Source organism: Neoarthrinium moseri, assembly GCF_022829205.1.
Source record: "Neoarthrinium moseri strain CBS 164.80 chromosome Unknown scaffold39_Wmoseri_CBS_16480, whole genome shotgun sequence".
NCBI classification, from domain to species: domain Eukaryota; kingdom Fungi; phylum Ascomycota; class Sordariomycetes; order Amphisphaeriales; family Apiosporaceae; genus Neoarthrinium; species Neoarthrinium moseri.
Window position 1 is genome coordinate 116,485 of NW_026055153.1, and position 13,925 is coordinate 130,409.

Genomic DNA, 13,925 nt, shown 5'->3' on the forward strand with positions numbered 1-13,925 from the left:
AGACCTGTGTTCAAGACTCTGTCAATTGGAGAATATGTTACTTCTGCATTGGTCAAAGGTGTTCATTCATACTGGAGTAGTTATAGGACGATGCTGGGTGAAACAAAAAGAGGGGCCAGTGGATGCCGGCCTTGGCTTGGCACATTTTCCCGGCTCAATCAATTATCTAGGTTATCAACGTGTGGTTCCGTCCGGGAAGGAGTTCAGCCGTAAAGTTGCAGGAGGAAATCCGCGGCAGATCCATGCACGGCCTATTAAAGAATGTTACGGGACATTAGATATGTAAACCACCGTGTCGCCGATCCCGCTCTGCATCGTGGCCACGAATATGTACCGTTGGGCGCGTTTGGATGCGTAACACTAAAACCTGGGCAATACTTGTCATAAAACATACAACACAATGAACCTCGATTCTGGGCGAGATCTGACCGTGGATAACTCACTTATCACACCAAAAGGAAACCCTCGTGCCTCTCTTTTGACGACGTAGCGAACTCCACGTCGATGACCACCTTCATGTGATGAAGTACACACCTCAAGATCTGGCTTTTAGTGATATGTATAAGCAAATCCAGTAATATAATATATGTCTAGGTAATTTTCGGACGCGCCATTCTCGAAGTTGAGGTTGCAATAAGTCTAGTTGGCTCAACATAGATTCTCAGCCAGCCTATAAGTATCGAAAGAGTGACTCGGTTGTTCCTGGATCTTCCCACATTAAAAAGTGATAATTTATCAGATTAATTGATTGGAAAACGTTGTATCATGTTAATCTATGTACACTTTTCCTTTGATCTTTCCAACCCAAGAGACAACAAGATTGTACAACTACTTGAAGGCAGGGCTTCTCCCATTCTGTATATACCAATAAGCTCCTATTTCATGCCTCAGCTCAAGATCTAGGAAGATCCTGTTCTGATGAAGAAGCCAGCTTTGTCATTCTCAAAGAACTGTATGCTAGCATTCTCCGTTTCGCTGTCGACCTGAAACTCGAATGTGAAGCTGTCCTTGGCTGGGAAGGTGGCAACAACCACATCCACAGCCTTGGTAACCAGCCCATTTTTCACAGACAGAGGTCCGACGGTACCAACGTAGGTACCGATACCGCCGCTGGTGCGTGTGTATACATTAATCTTGGCTGGGCCTGACTGGGTCACGGAGAACCCAGCCGGAAATCTAGCTACCAGTGCTGAGGTTTTGTCACTGGTAGGGAGTGAGAGCCATTGGAGGATCTGATTCTCGTGGTAGTCCGGCGGGAACGAGACGGCGTAGAATCCTGGGTCCGAAACAGTGGAGTGGTAAGAGAAGCTGCGGCGCTCGTTGTTGCTGCTGCTGGGTAGAGCAGACACCGTGAAGGCGAGTGCGCCGATGACAAAGGCTGACAACTTCATGTTACTTTGGTCTGGGTGGACAACAAGGGCGGTATTGGATCAGCCTGTTTGTCAATGTTATGATCTTATCGTACTGGCAGAAAAGGAACGGCTTTCAAGATGGGTTCAATAAAGTACTGCTCTGAGGATCAAGTAAATGTTGGTTAGCAACTGCTCGCGCCTCTCTTAAATAGTCTCAAGAGATGACCTCTCATGTCATTCCGGAATATGAACCGTCTACCCGTTCAACATCCACTCATCGGACGCCACCGGTCTGACAATAAGCGAGTATGTACCTTATCGGCCAACAGCGGACCAGGTTCTCATAGTTGACGACTTCGCGCCAAGTTTTAAGGCTGACCCACCTCCCCGGGAGCTCGGTAACGCCTACAGGGCTGCAGACATGGGTCACCAATAGCATTTCAATGGGAGTTTGTAAGATAGCACGATTATGTTCAGGGTAATCATTTCGAACTTTGTAACAATTTCAGCTTGGAAATGGCGCCTAGAGTCGGACTTGGGCATATAGCACAAGAATGAACGAAGTACTTGAGTTGGGTTGGGGCGATCTCATAGCGGGTACCTACGGGGTCTAGATGCAGATACTGCATTTTATTGATCTCCACGTGAAAACGCTGGCGACCTGGTTGGCTCAACGCCAACCTGGCTTGATCATGATGTGACAAACTGGTGGGCTGACGTTAGCGCCATTAAGATTTGAAGATAGAGAATATGCAGTCACACCATGGCCTCCACCCACGAAACAAGCCGTGGTTCATTGCTCGGATGCTCATGGGTGGTTTGCATACCTTTGAGCCGGTGTGATCCATACACCAAGCCTACATATGATTTCAGCCATGAAGGTGCTGGTAAGCACGACAGTTGGGAGTGGGAATCAGCCAAGTCTCGGAGTCGCAATGCCTGTTTGTGCAGACTCACCGACAAGGTCAGCCAAACAGGACGGTTCTGAACAGCCACCGCCAGGGATGTCATCCTAATTACCGGGTTTCTTACCTTGTTAAACACATCCCTCGGGCCACGAGGATGCAGATAAGACAGTTGTGGCGTACTTACACGAAGTGCAGTACTCACAAGCCAATCTCTGATGAGCAGAACAAGAAGTTTTTTTAACGGCTGCAGGCGGCCGGTTACGCGGTGGGGTGGAACACAGAAGGGTTACATTTTGTGGCGGGAGTTGCCGACTGGGTTGTCTAGACACCTAAGAGTCAGGGGTAGAGTCTTGGCGTGCATAATTCACCTGCCCTCTGCTACCTGTGCCGAAATCTCGCATATATTGAGGCTTTAAAAATAGAGATGGAGTCTGCTTTAAGAAGAAATTATGAACTCAAGGAAACAACATACCCGTTTCTGAAACCCAGCTCCGGGCGCCAGCTCTGGTCTTCGTGATTCCGGTTCCGGGAGATTGGGTAGTATTCACAACGTCTTCGTAAAAAACTCTAATCCACTTAGGACTTTAAAACTCGACTATTATAAGAACTTCAAATTATTTCCAACGCCGTGGTAAAATCTCATGTTCATAATATAAACGAGCGATGTAATTTGACTTACGTCATGTTGAAGTCGCTAGCAGTCATCCGTAGACACAGCGGAGTGAGCGCCCAGTACAATGCAAGACGGCTGCCTGAACATACTACTTGTTTACATCGACATTCAAAGTTTATCAGATGCGTAAGTGCGTAGAGATATCCTGCAATAAATCGCGCTCCCCTTCGACAGGTAGATGCAAACATGTACAATTCACTCTTGAAACTACTTTGCCGAACGAGAAGATACGAGGCATTGTGATGCAACAGTGTGAAGTGAGACCTTACAAGTAATGAAACAAGGGACACCAATGGGTAGCTAGGAGTGACCATAAGCTCTGCAATGTCTCGCACAATTTTCCAACAGTCACGTTCCAACAGATCCACCATGCCATCAAATTGAATGACTCCCTGTCTTGTTGGTCCTTCGTCAAATGGACTCAAGGCTCTAAGGTCATCAAGGCGACACCAATTGACATAACTGCTTTCCTTTTATTACAGTGGTTGCGTAGTCGCTGAGCACTGCTTTTAGGTCTGGCAAGATCATTTAGTTCGCTGGAGTCAAGATACGCTGTAAAAATTAAGCTTCCACGGTATTGCCACACACGCAAGTTGTCACTGGGCTCGCAACCTCAGCTCGAATGGGACGATGGTACCCGTGATCGCATCCCGGTGGGGTAAATTCAAGTATTTAGGCTGCACATCAGCGACATCAAGGTTATACCGATGCAACATACCAGAGACTTGGATGGAGATGGTGGAGAGCTAACACCACGATTTTGTGAAAGACGATACATTAGCAGCCTGGTGTACTTCCATAGGCTGCTTATATTTAGTTATCTCTGTCTTAGTGCATCCAAGCAAGATGAATAAGTACGCCCCACCTACTCGACTTGCCGTCAACATCAGTCCGTAGTCAATTAAACACATTTTGGTTAGTTCAGTGAAGCGTGAAGTAATTTCAGGACATTTCAGAATCCAATTGAAAATCTTATTAGTGTAATAAAGTCGCTAAGACCTATGTCTTCATCACTTGGAGCTCTGAAGACTGATGTTACAGAGGTTTTAGTCGACCATACTGCAACCCCCGCCTTTGCGGAGAGCCAAGCAGCACTTTAATCGTCGCTGCCGTGGAAGCCACCGGAGATTTCCGTTTCTGGAGAACTCAGATTTTGTCCACTAGTAGTAACAGGCTCCATCAGTAACGGAATCATCAATCCACCAGTCGCGTCATGGTTTTCTCACGTATCAATAATAACCGCAATCACGATGATACATGGATGTTGTGAGGTATTCCACGCATTCCTAAAGGAGTGTTTCTGTCCGCACATTGACACTCGTAGTATCAGGGTATGAGTCCGTGTAACTGTAACTAAACAAGTGTTATTGCGCTTTACGACCCCCTCTGCGTCGAATCTCAACCTTATATCTACAAGTATATAGTCCCACTGAGCTATTCTAACCACTATTTCAAAGCCGTTTCTAATAGTTCGAAGATCGAGTTCGATTGTAGACTAAATTCCAAAATGAGATCCAGCTTGTTAATCACTTGTATCTGCGCTGGGTTTGCCGCCAGCCAGGAGTATTCACCCACATCGGCAGGCTGCAGCATCCCGACCAGCGCATCTTACCCAAAAGCAAAGAAACTTCCAGACCCTTTTCTTCTATCTGACGGGACACGACTCTCTACTAAAGATCAGTGGAGTTGCAAAAGAGCTGAGATACGGGATCAAATCCAGCGTTATGAGCTGGGCACTAAGCCGCCCAAACCCACCGTCTCCTCTACCCTCTCTAACAACAAAATTACTATTACTTCCTCTGAAGGTGGAAAGTCAGCATCATTCGGTGTCACTCTCAAGCTGCCGAGCGGCAATGGTCCTTTTCCAGCACTCATCGCTTTTGAGGGAACCTCTATCCCGGTTCCCGCGGGTGTTGCCGTCATAACATTCCCCAATCATGACGTCGCCGCCGACGACCCTCGTGGAAAGGGCATATTCTATAACCTCTACGGGAGCTCGCACCCTGCCGGGGCACTGATAGCCTGGGCATGGGGAGTGAGCCGCACGATTGATGCGTTGGAGCAGCTCGGATCTACGACCACGAAGATCGACACCAGCAGATTGGCGGTGACTGGCTGCTCGCGTAATGGGAAAGGAGCCCTCATAGCGGGTGCATTTGACGATCGAATTGCTCTAGTGCTCCCTCAGGAAGGCGGCTCTGGGGGGCCAGGATGTTGGCGCATCGTGGCAGACATCAAGAAGAACGGCACAAAAACGGAGGATGCGACGCAGATAGTTCAGGGAGACTCTTGGTTCGCCACTGCATTTTCCCAATACGCCCCAGACACTACTCAGCTGCCATACGATCATCACATGCTCATGGCACTGGTTGCGCCTCGCGGGTTATTGGTGATCGAAAACTCTGGTATCGATTATCTGGGCCCGATCAGCACTTACGGTTGCTCAATAGCAGCACGTATCGTTTACGAGTCACTAGGGGTCCAAAATAATATGGGCGTGTCACAAGCCTCACGTGAGTTACGAAAGACGCTACCTCCCTCCCTTCATGCAAGCTTGGAGCCCCATCAACGAGCGTTATATTGGGGACTTGTCTTACACGAGGGCATTTACAAGAAATCTAACGTTAGCTATCGCTTGGTTGAGTGTCCTGCTGACTTCGTATCTCGTAGATGGGTCTTCCCACTGTTCTATGCCCAGTTCACAGAATTCCGAGGTCGCCGCATTCTTTAACAAGTTCCTCCTTAAAACCGATAGCAACACTCAGGTCGTGAAAACCGACGGTAAATTCACGTGGTGGGCCCCACAATGGATCGATTGGACCTCTCGGGTATTGACATAATATGTGCTTGTCTGGGGGCGCGTTTCTTTTTGCTTCCTACCCAATAGCTATACTATCTCAAAACTGAAAAAAATTGGACGATGCAGGCAATGTTTGGGGTACCACTGTTACTTTAAAACAAGTCTATATAAGCCCGGAGCAAAGAGACAGGGAATGAACACATCTGTACCCGCTTGAGAAGTGGACCGCCTTACTGCATAACGTCATTGGGTATTAACCAGCGCAAGTTAGACCTTTCTACTTGTGAGCTCTTAGTCTATCAGGTATCAAAACTCAACATCCTAGGTCTGAACCATCTGTAGTGATGTCTGAAAGCGCCTTGTCTTGTGACATTATGATTGCCCCTCAACCGAGAAGCAAATCTATTCCCCACGCTTACCCGCCCAAATTCCACTCCTCGCACTTTCGACGTCACTGGGCGTACCACTTGTCCTGTCTTCAACTTTCTGCTCTCGATGTTCTGCCGCAGCATGCTTTTTATGCTCGTCGGTGTCCGCGTACTCAATCAGAAGCTCGCCGTTTTTGCCATACCGGCGCGGCTCGTCCTTGGCAGCCTGTACGACTGTGAAGAAACCCTTCCAACCCGCGCCGACCCGGTGAAAGATTGAGTCCATCTCCTCCAATGAACGGTAGGCCGTTTCCGGGTAGAAGAAGTACACAGATGGTACCATGAACGCGTTTATCACTGCGAAGATGATATACGTCTGATAGCCAATGCTGTTGAAGGCAACTGGGGTAATCATGACGACAAGGAAGTTAAAGATCCAGTTTGCTAATCGTACAGATGGTCAGACATCGTGATCAGATAAGTCATGGGGGAGACTGGAAACTTACCGGATGTGGAAAGAGCGTTAGCCGGTGCCCGAATCCGTAGAGGCACGATCTCAGCGGGGTACAGCCATGTCATGCCGAGCCAACCGAAGGCAAAGAAAGAATTGAATACAAACAGGAACACAATCGCCGCTATCTGGGCACCAGTCGATGATTGGGAGTTGACACCGGCGAGGATGGCCATTGTGATGGATTGACCGGTGGCACCGAAGAGCATGAGCTTCCTTCGACCGACTCTCTCAACAATGAAGACGGGTGGCCAAGAGATGAGGAAATACTGAGTCGCGATGCACGAAGCCAAGATCAGTGACAGAGTATCGCTCATACCTAAACCCTTGCAGATAACTGGAGCGTAGTATGTGATGAGATTGCAGCCCGAAATTTGCTGAAAAACCTGGTTCATGTAGGCCAGCAAGGAGCGATGGAAGTTCCGGTCCTTATCCATCGTGAACAGATCGCGAAACGAGCCTTTGGACATTTCAACCACGGTTTCCTTGATAGAAATGAACTCATTCTGCACGATCTTGTCTTCAAGCGAAACGTCTTGTAGCGCTGCCAGGATCTCCTTGGCTTCGGTTTCGCGGCCTTTCAGGATCAGCCATCGAGGGCTTTCGGGCAGTCCGTGCACGAAAGCCAAGATAAAAATGCAAAAGAAGCATTGGAACGCAAGAGGAAATCTCCAAGCGACGGAACCAGGAGCAAAAGAAAGACCAAGATCGATCCAATTGCTGATCATGATACCGCCTGAGATCAGCGCGCCTTCGATCATGACCAGCTTGCCACGTTTATGGGCCTTTGAAGTCTCCGATTGCCACGTAGGAACAGTCGAAGTGTTACCGCCGTTCCCTATACCGGTGATAATGCGCCCAATGATGAATTGCTCGAGAGTAGTGGCAGACGCTTGAAGAATGGCCCCGACAACCATGATGCTGGTGCCAAGCATGATCATTCGCCGTCTGCCAAGGGGGTTTCCAATGAAAATGGTCAGGATCGCACCAATGAAGCAGCCCAAGTTATAACATGCGACAGCAATTCCTATGGCGAGGTGAGTTCTCTCTTTTCATACCAAAGTAACTTGCTAGTCAAACGCACCTTGGTTGGTGGACCTTGTGGAAGCTTCGGCCTCTGTAATCCCTTCTGCACCGGAGTTGATCGTCGGGAATAGGTTGAGGAAACTGGGCATTGTTAAAATGCCTCCCATAACACCCTGATCTGCGATTCGTTCAATATCTTAGCTCATGGCCTTACATTTCTAACCAGACGTAAGAGAGTATCGTAATACCCACTACTAGAAACTTACCATAACCAAAGAGAAGGAAATCGGTACCGGCAATCACGCCGATAGCATAATTGAGGGCTTGGCCCCTGAGCCCGTAAAACTTCTTCATGGCTATTGTTCAAGAACACCGATTGGGAAGTGGAAAAAAAGCCTGTCTTTCGATAGAGATCGACATGACCATACGGGAAGCTGTGTTTATATATATATCTCATCGTCGAGCAGCCTGGGAAAATTCTCGGCACCGCTTCGAAGATTCCGATTACTGGCCCCGTAACGCGCCGCTACAGTACACACACGAGATGCCCGAATCCTACGCGGTGGACCTCATCTGGGGTATCGACCAAGCATAACCGCGGGTTGCGTCTCCACATCGTTTTTCCAAGACTCCACCCCCAGAGACGGCTTTATATGGGAATAACCGATGTGACCTGATGTGTGCGAGCGGAGTGAGTTCACTGATATGTACGCTTCAGCTTTGACTGAGCGATTCAGTAGCAAATGCAGTGTTACGAGGTAACTCGCAGTTTTCATCCAATCCCTGTCAGCATTGGTCGTACGTACGTACCTACATCTCTCCGGCTCAGGAACTGATGCTTTCAATGAAAGCCTTGGTTACGGAAGTACGGACAGGGTCGCACACAAAGTCGCGGCGCGGATTACCCGACAAGGTAGCCCGACGGAGCATACAATCATGAATTGCGGCGTCTCTCGGGACGATCACATCTAATTTGGACATCGCGGACCGGGTGTTTGATGCCGAACAGCTCCATTTATAGGACCCACTGACGTCACCTTAGCATGACAATACGTAACTTCATTCGGCTCCGTGGAGACCCCACAGGTCTTACCCCGGACAGAAGGTCTCTCATCCGGTTGCTTCAAGAGGGCTTGGGATGTGCAATAACACCAAGCGATCCTCCCTGGCGTATTGGCAGTACTGTGGTTTAGCAGTGTTAGTGTGGTGAAGCAGTACCAGTGGTCGAGATGATGGGTGGCCTGAAATTTCCAGGTCTGAAACCAAGAACTAGTCACAACCCCGATTCAGGCAAATGATTTTGTCGGATTCAAGACCGAAATTGAGTCTGTGTACATCCTCGATTCAACCCTCCTGCAGACTTGGAGTCTGTACAACCGACATGGCTTGATTCGTCGGTGTAGTTATGGGTCTAACTGCAAACTAAAACCCATGCGATTTTCTGTTGGAGGGCAGTGTTTTGTGTTGGAATGTAACCTGAAGAGTTTGGATCACAATGTGATTCCTTAAGGGCAGCGCCGAGCGTTTATACTCCCATTCCTCTGAGCAGCCTCGCCAATTGTGGGCTTGCCCTGTTGTTACACAGCTTACGATGGTTGCACAACATACAGTGGTTACACATCATACAGGAGACTTTGCACACCAGTGACTATGACTCGTCAGATACTTGGACAATGGCCATTTCATTCTCGTAACGAGGCATGTTCCGCAATAAACGCCTCGGATTTGATTGAGGTCCTGGACCTGTGTGACAACATCATGCCAAGGCTGACATGTGGTGAGTGGCTTGCTGATCCTGGGTGACAATAGCTCAAAGATCAGCATGTGCTTAGACGCTCGTACCATGGACTTGCCTAACAAGCTTACTCCCAATCAGTGGCCGCCCGCAGCCTCACACAAAAGACTGAACGTCAGCATTTGGCTGCAACCTCTATTGAGGCGAGATTTTGACCTCGCAAAGCTTAAGATAAGAAAGCATTTCGACGGATCTTTATATACAAGCCGTGAATGAGCTTCTTCAACAGTAATATCGATAACAACTCACCCCAAAGGCAAGCATGGCTGGAGGACTAGCCAGTCGACTGCGGGATGATTTTTGGCCATCCATCTCAATTGACCGTGCAAGGTATTTCTGGTACAAGGATCATCTATATCTGACGCCTCATTGGGTTGCGACAAATGGGGTATCTACTTCATCCATCTTACAGACTCTCAATATCCAGCCCATCGACGCGGCCCAGGAACTCACCCTTGGCACCCTTCAGCAGCTCGTCGATATCCACCAGGCCAGTCGCGATATACTTCTCACTGACACCGGTGTTTACGCGCTGAGACAGCAGAGCCTTGAGCTCACCGCGCAGCGCACCTAGTTCCGCCTTCGTCATGGATCTGGCCTCCTTTTGCTTTTCCTTCCTGACCCGACCACGGCCTCCCCATTTCCCAGCATTCTCAATCTCCTCGCTGTCGTACTCTACCCCAAGCTCCTCTGCCGCCTTGCGCATCCAGTCATCATCCTTGCTACCTTTCTCCTTGGCCAAAACCGAATCCGCAATCTTCTTGGCCAGGGTGACGCGAGGCTTGATGCGACTGGCCAGCTTACGATCCATGTCGAGAGTTTGCACAAAGTGGTTCTTGCCTGCTCCCTTCCTCTCCGAGTGCACCTTGGAGATGAGACGTCTCGTAGGTACCACTTCCTCCGGAGCACACAGCAGAATGCTCAGACCTGTCTTCTGGGCTCGGGCCGTTCTTCCCGATCTGTGGACATAGGCATCCGCAGCGCGCGGAACATGGTAGTGGATCACTAGATCAACGTTTGGAATATCCAAACCACGGGCAGCCACATCGGTTGCCACCAGGATGGAGGCCTTGCCGTTGATGCTAGAGAATCTCTCGATGGAACGTAGACGAGCCTTCTGTGGCATCTCTGAGTGCAGGGGGTAGCTTGTGAGATTCAGGTTCTGCAGCATAGGGGTGATTCGCCGAGCCGCGCTGATCGAGTTCGTAAAAATCAAAGAGCGAGCGTTGGGATAGAGCAGGAGTATGTTGTATAGGTATAAGTCCTGGATGTCGTGGTCAATAGAAAGTCGAGGGAAATCAGAATTCGACGCTTACCTTTTCCATGGCCCCGCATTCCACCAGGCCCTCTTTGAGGCCTTCAGCCATCTGTGAGACAGGGTTGACATCCACAAACTGGGGCTTTTCCTCGCGGAAGTTGAGCTTCTTCAAGAGGTACTCCATAGAATCTTGTTGGTTCATGAGGCCGTATTTGCCCTTGCCTGCCAGCTTCTGCTGAAGGCCTTTGTGGAAAGTGGCAGAGAAGACGAGTGTCTGCCTGCGTGTCTGGTCTTGTACCGGCTCGTCATTCTCCTCAGCTTCGTAACGGTCGAGGGCGTTGAACAGTTGCTCGGCTTCTTTGAAATGGCCCTCGGTCAATAGCCTGTCGGCCTCATCAACGACGAGGAAGCCGATCTCCTTGAACTTGCCCATCAGCTCAGGACTGCCACTGAGTACCTCCCACAATCTTCCAGGTGTTGCAATGACGATATCGGCTTTGGTGAGCTGGCGCTGCTGTTTCTGCACGGCCAAGCCTCCTGTTACGGAGCACACAAACGGTGAAGTGGGAAGCCCCTCACATAATGCCTTGATGTGGTCCGAAATTTGGTGTGCCAACTCTCGAGTTGGGGACAGGATGAGCGCGATTGGACCCTTCGACTCGGGCGGCGTCTCTCCCTCTGCCTCGGTAGCATCGAGCCACCTCTCCACTATTGGGATGGCAAAGGCCAGGGTTTTTCCCGAACCGGTTGAAGCCTTTCCAATCACATCGTGCCCAGCAAGGACCTCAGGAACAGCGGCGGCCTGAATAGCGGTGGGCTTAGCGAACTTGAGCTTGGCCAGAGACGAGAGAAGCTGTGGAGAGAGTCCCAGGGAAACCCAGGCAGACATGTCGGCCTCATCTTGCATGTCGCCGGCGTCGGCAAGGGCGCCAAAGACGTTGCTCTCGAGCTGAGGATCTTCAACGAGCGGAGACGCCGTCTTTGCCTTCTTGTCTGCCTTCTTATCTGCCTTCTTCTCTGGCTTGGACTCGGCCTTGGTATCCGATTTGGCGTCTTTCTTGCCCTTTGCTTCTCTCTTTGCTCCAGATTGCTCAACTGCCGGTGTGGTCGGTTGCTCGTCCTTCTCTGCGGGCTCATCATCGAATCCCTCAAACTCGTCGGCACTGTCATTGGCAGCCTCGCTGGCGGTGTCGGATTTCGCATCTGCAGCCCGGAACTCTAGCGTGTTGTCGGCGTTCCGGAAAACTTCGACGTCGTCCACTTCTTCGAGGCCGTAGAAGCCTTCGGCATCGTCCAGCATGGCGGGCAGCTTGGAAGTCTTCCATCGCAGGGAGTCGAGGGCAATGGCGCGGCGGGCTTTCTTGGTGGACTTCTGAGGCTGCGCTTTTGTCTTTTGCTTCTTGGCGGAGACCTGCGGCTCTCCTCCGGCCGCGATCTTTCTCTTCTTCTTGACACCTTCCATTGTGCTGGTTGTGGAACGGTTTGACTGCAAGAGAATAGATCTGCGATCAGATCAGATCAGATCAGGTCAGAACCAGCTCTCTTCAGATGCGGACGGACATGCGACCGGGAAGCGGAAGCTGAGGTTGGTCCAGCCCATCCCAAAATTTTTGGTCCCGCCGGCTAAAACTTCGACCGAGGACCAGCAGAAGTTAGAGGGGGTGGACCCCTGGCGACTATCTAGGTAGGGACCTCAGGACTGGCTGACTGGCTGCAGGCGGCTCAGGGGACCCCGCTAAGACGCTGCACTGGCCGCTGCTTAATCCAGCCTTAGCGAATGGCCGCACAGCGCCCACACCCGCCCCCAATTCGCCGAAAAATTGCTACCAGCCGCGAGACCCATTCATGTGACTGGGTGCAGGTGCTTGGATGCGCACGAGCTACGAGGGGCAGTATACCAGAGCAAAGCAACACGGCCTGTGACAGACGACAGAGGTGCCCAAGATGGGAAAGTCGTCCAAGGACAAGCGCGATGCCTACTACCGCCTGGCCAAAGAGCAAGGATGGCGGGCAAGAAGCGCATTCAAACTACTCCAGCTGGATGAAGGTGAGTAAGAGGGCCGAGATATCGCCTCCCAACCCCGGCTGGGTCCCTGTTGAGGACGAGAAGACCAAGTATTCACACCCCGTTCAGAATTTGACTTGTTCGCCAACGTCACCCGCGTTGTCGATCTCTGTGCTGCTCCCGGAAGCTGGTCTCAGGTGCTCTCACGTGTATTGATCAAGGGCGAGAAGTTCGGCCGCTCGGCCTGGCAGGACCGTGAGGCCAAGTTCCGCCAGCAGATGTTCAACGTCTTCGGGCCTACCAATAGAGGCCGTCATCCCCACGAGGAGCCACCTTTGGCCGCGTATGAAGAGCTCAAGCCTCGCAAGGATGTCAAGATCGTCGCCATCGACCTGCAGCCCATCAGCCCCCTGCCGGGCATCATCACCTTGCGGGCTGACATCACCCACCCGGCTACCGTCCCGCTTCTCTTGAAGGCCTTGGACCCGGATTACGACCCCGTGTCGCACAGCCAACAAGCAGCGCAGCCTGTGGACCTGGTCATCAGCGACGGCGCACCTGATGTCACCGGCCTCCACGACCTTGACATCTATGTGCAGTCGCAGCTGCTTTTCGCCGCCCTCAACCTGGCCCTGTGTGTCTTGAAGCCAGGCGGCAAGTTTGTCGCCAAGATCTTCCGGGGCAAGAATGTGGACGTGCTCTACGCCCAGCTCAAACTCTTCTTCGAGCGCGTTCACGTCGCTAAGCCCAGATCCTCACGGGCGAGCAGTGTCGAGGCCTTCATCGTGTGTCTGAACTTTCAGCCTCCCAAGGGGTTCTCGGCTAGTCTTGAAGAGCCGCTGGGCGTGGGATACCAGCTCCCTGAGATGATGGCGGAGAGGAATAGTAGCCTCCCGGTCGCTGCACCCACGGTATTGCAGAACCAAACGACTGGGGCGTGGGATGCCGCGCCGGCCCAGCACCAAATTACGGACGAAGACGGCATTGCTGAGATCGACGTTGAGGATTACAGCGTACCGGAGTACAAAGATACTCGATGGATAGCGCCTTTTATTGCCTGCGGAGATCTATCTGCCTTTGACTCCGACGCTTCGTACCGTCTACCACCAGGACATGTCTCTTTGGACCCCGTCCAGCCGCCCACAGCCCCGCCCTACAAGCGTGCCCTCGAGCTGAGAAAGATCCAAGGAGGCGCATACGGCAAGACGGCGGGCAAGTCATGAGGAGGG

The 13,925-nt window shown here is 51.1% G+C and overlaps 5 protein-coding genes across 5 annotated transcripts; 2 read left to right on the plus strand and 3 right to left on the minus strand.

The window, feature by feature from the left end:
• Nucleotides 1-899: 899 nt before the first annotated feature.
• Nucleotides 900-1,391, minus strand: JN550_008922 (uncharacterized protein; the record flags this gene model as incomplete). The annotated part of the gene is made up of 1 exon (XM_049320936.1): nucleotides 900-1,391. The coding sequence occupies one exon, from the start codon at nucleotides 1,389-1,391 to the stop codon at nucleotides 900-902; it is 492 nt and encodes a 163-aa protein (XP_049169038.1).
• Nucleotides 1,392-4,440: 3,049 nt separating this feature from the next.
• On the plus strand, nucleotides 4,441-5,773 carry JN550_008923 (uncharacterized protein; the record flags this gene model as incomplete). The annotated part of the gene is made up of 2 exons (XM_049320938.1): nucleotides 4,441-5,446; nucleotides 5,604-5,773. 2 exons carry the CDS (start codon nucleotides 4,441-4,443, stop codon nucleotides 5,771-5,773), a joined length of 1,176 nt encoding a protein of 391 aa, XP_049169039.1.
• A 362-nt stretch (nucleotides 5,774-6,135) lies between these two features.
• Nucleotides 6,136-7,992, minus strand: JN550_008924 (uncharacterized protein; the record flags this gene model as incomplete). Its single annotated transcript, XM_049320939.1, has 4 exons — nucleotides 6,136-6,545; nucleotides 6,608-7,639; nucleotides 7,697-7,816; nucleotides 7,905-7,992. 4 exons carry the CDS (start codon nucleotides 7,990-7,992, stop codon nucleotides 6,136-6,138), a joined length of 1,650 nt encoding a protein of 549 aa, XP_049169040.1.
• Nucleotides 7,993-9,839: 1,847 nt separating this feature from the next.
• Nucleotides 9,840-12,153, minus strand: JN550_008925 (uncharacterized protein; the record flags this gene model as incomplete). Its single annotated transcript, XM_049320940.1, has 2 exons — nucleotides 9,840-10,697; nucleotides 10,750-12,153. 2 exons carry the CDS (start codon nucleotides 12,151-12,153, stop codon nucleotides 9,840-9,842), a joined length of 2,262 nt encoding a protein of 753 aa, XP_049169041.1.
• Nucleotides 12,154-12,635: 482 nt separating this feature from the next.
• Nucleotides 12,636-13,919, plus strand: JN550_008926 (uncharacterized protein; the record flags this gene model as incomplete). The annotated part of the gene is made up of 2 exons (XM_049320941.1): nucleotides 12,636-12,738; nucleotides 12,826-13,919. 2 exons carry the CDS (start codon nucleotides 12,636-12,638, stop codon nucleotides 13,917-13,919), a joined length of 1,197 nt encoding a protein of 398 aa, XP_049169042.1.
• Between the last annotated feature and the right edge of the window lie 6 nt (nucleotides 13,920-13,925).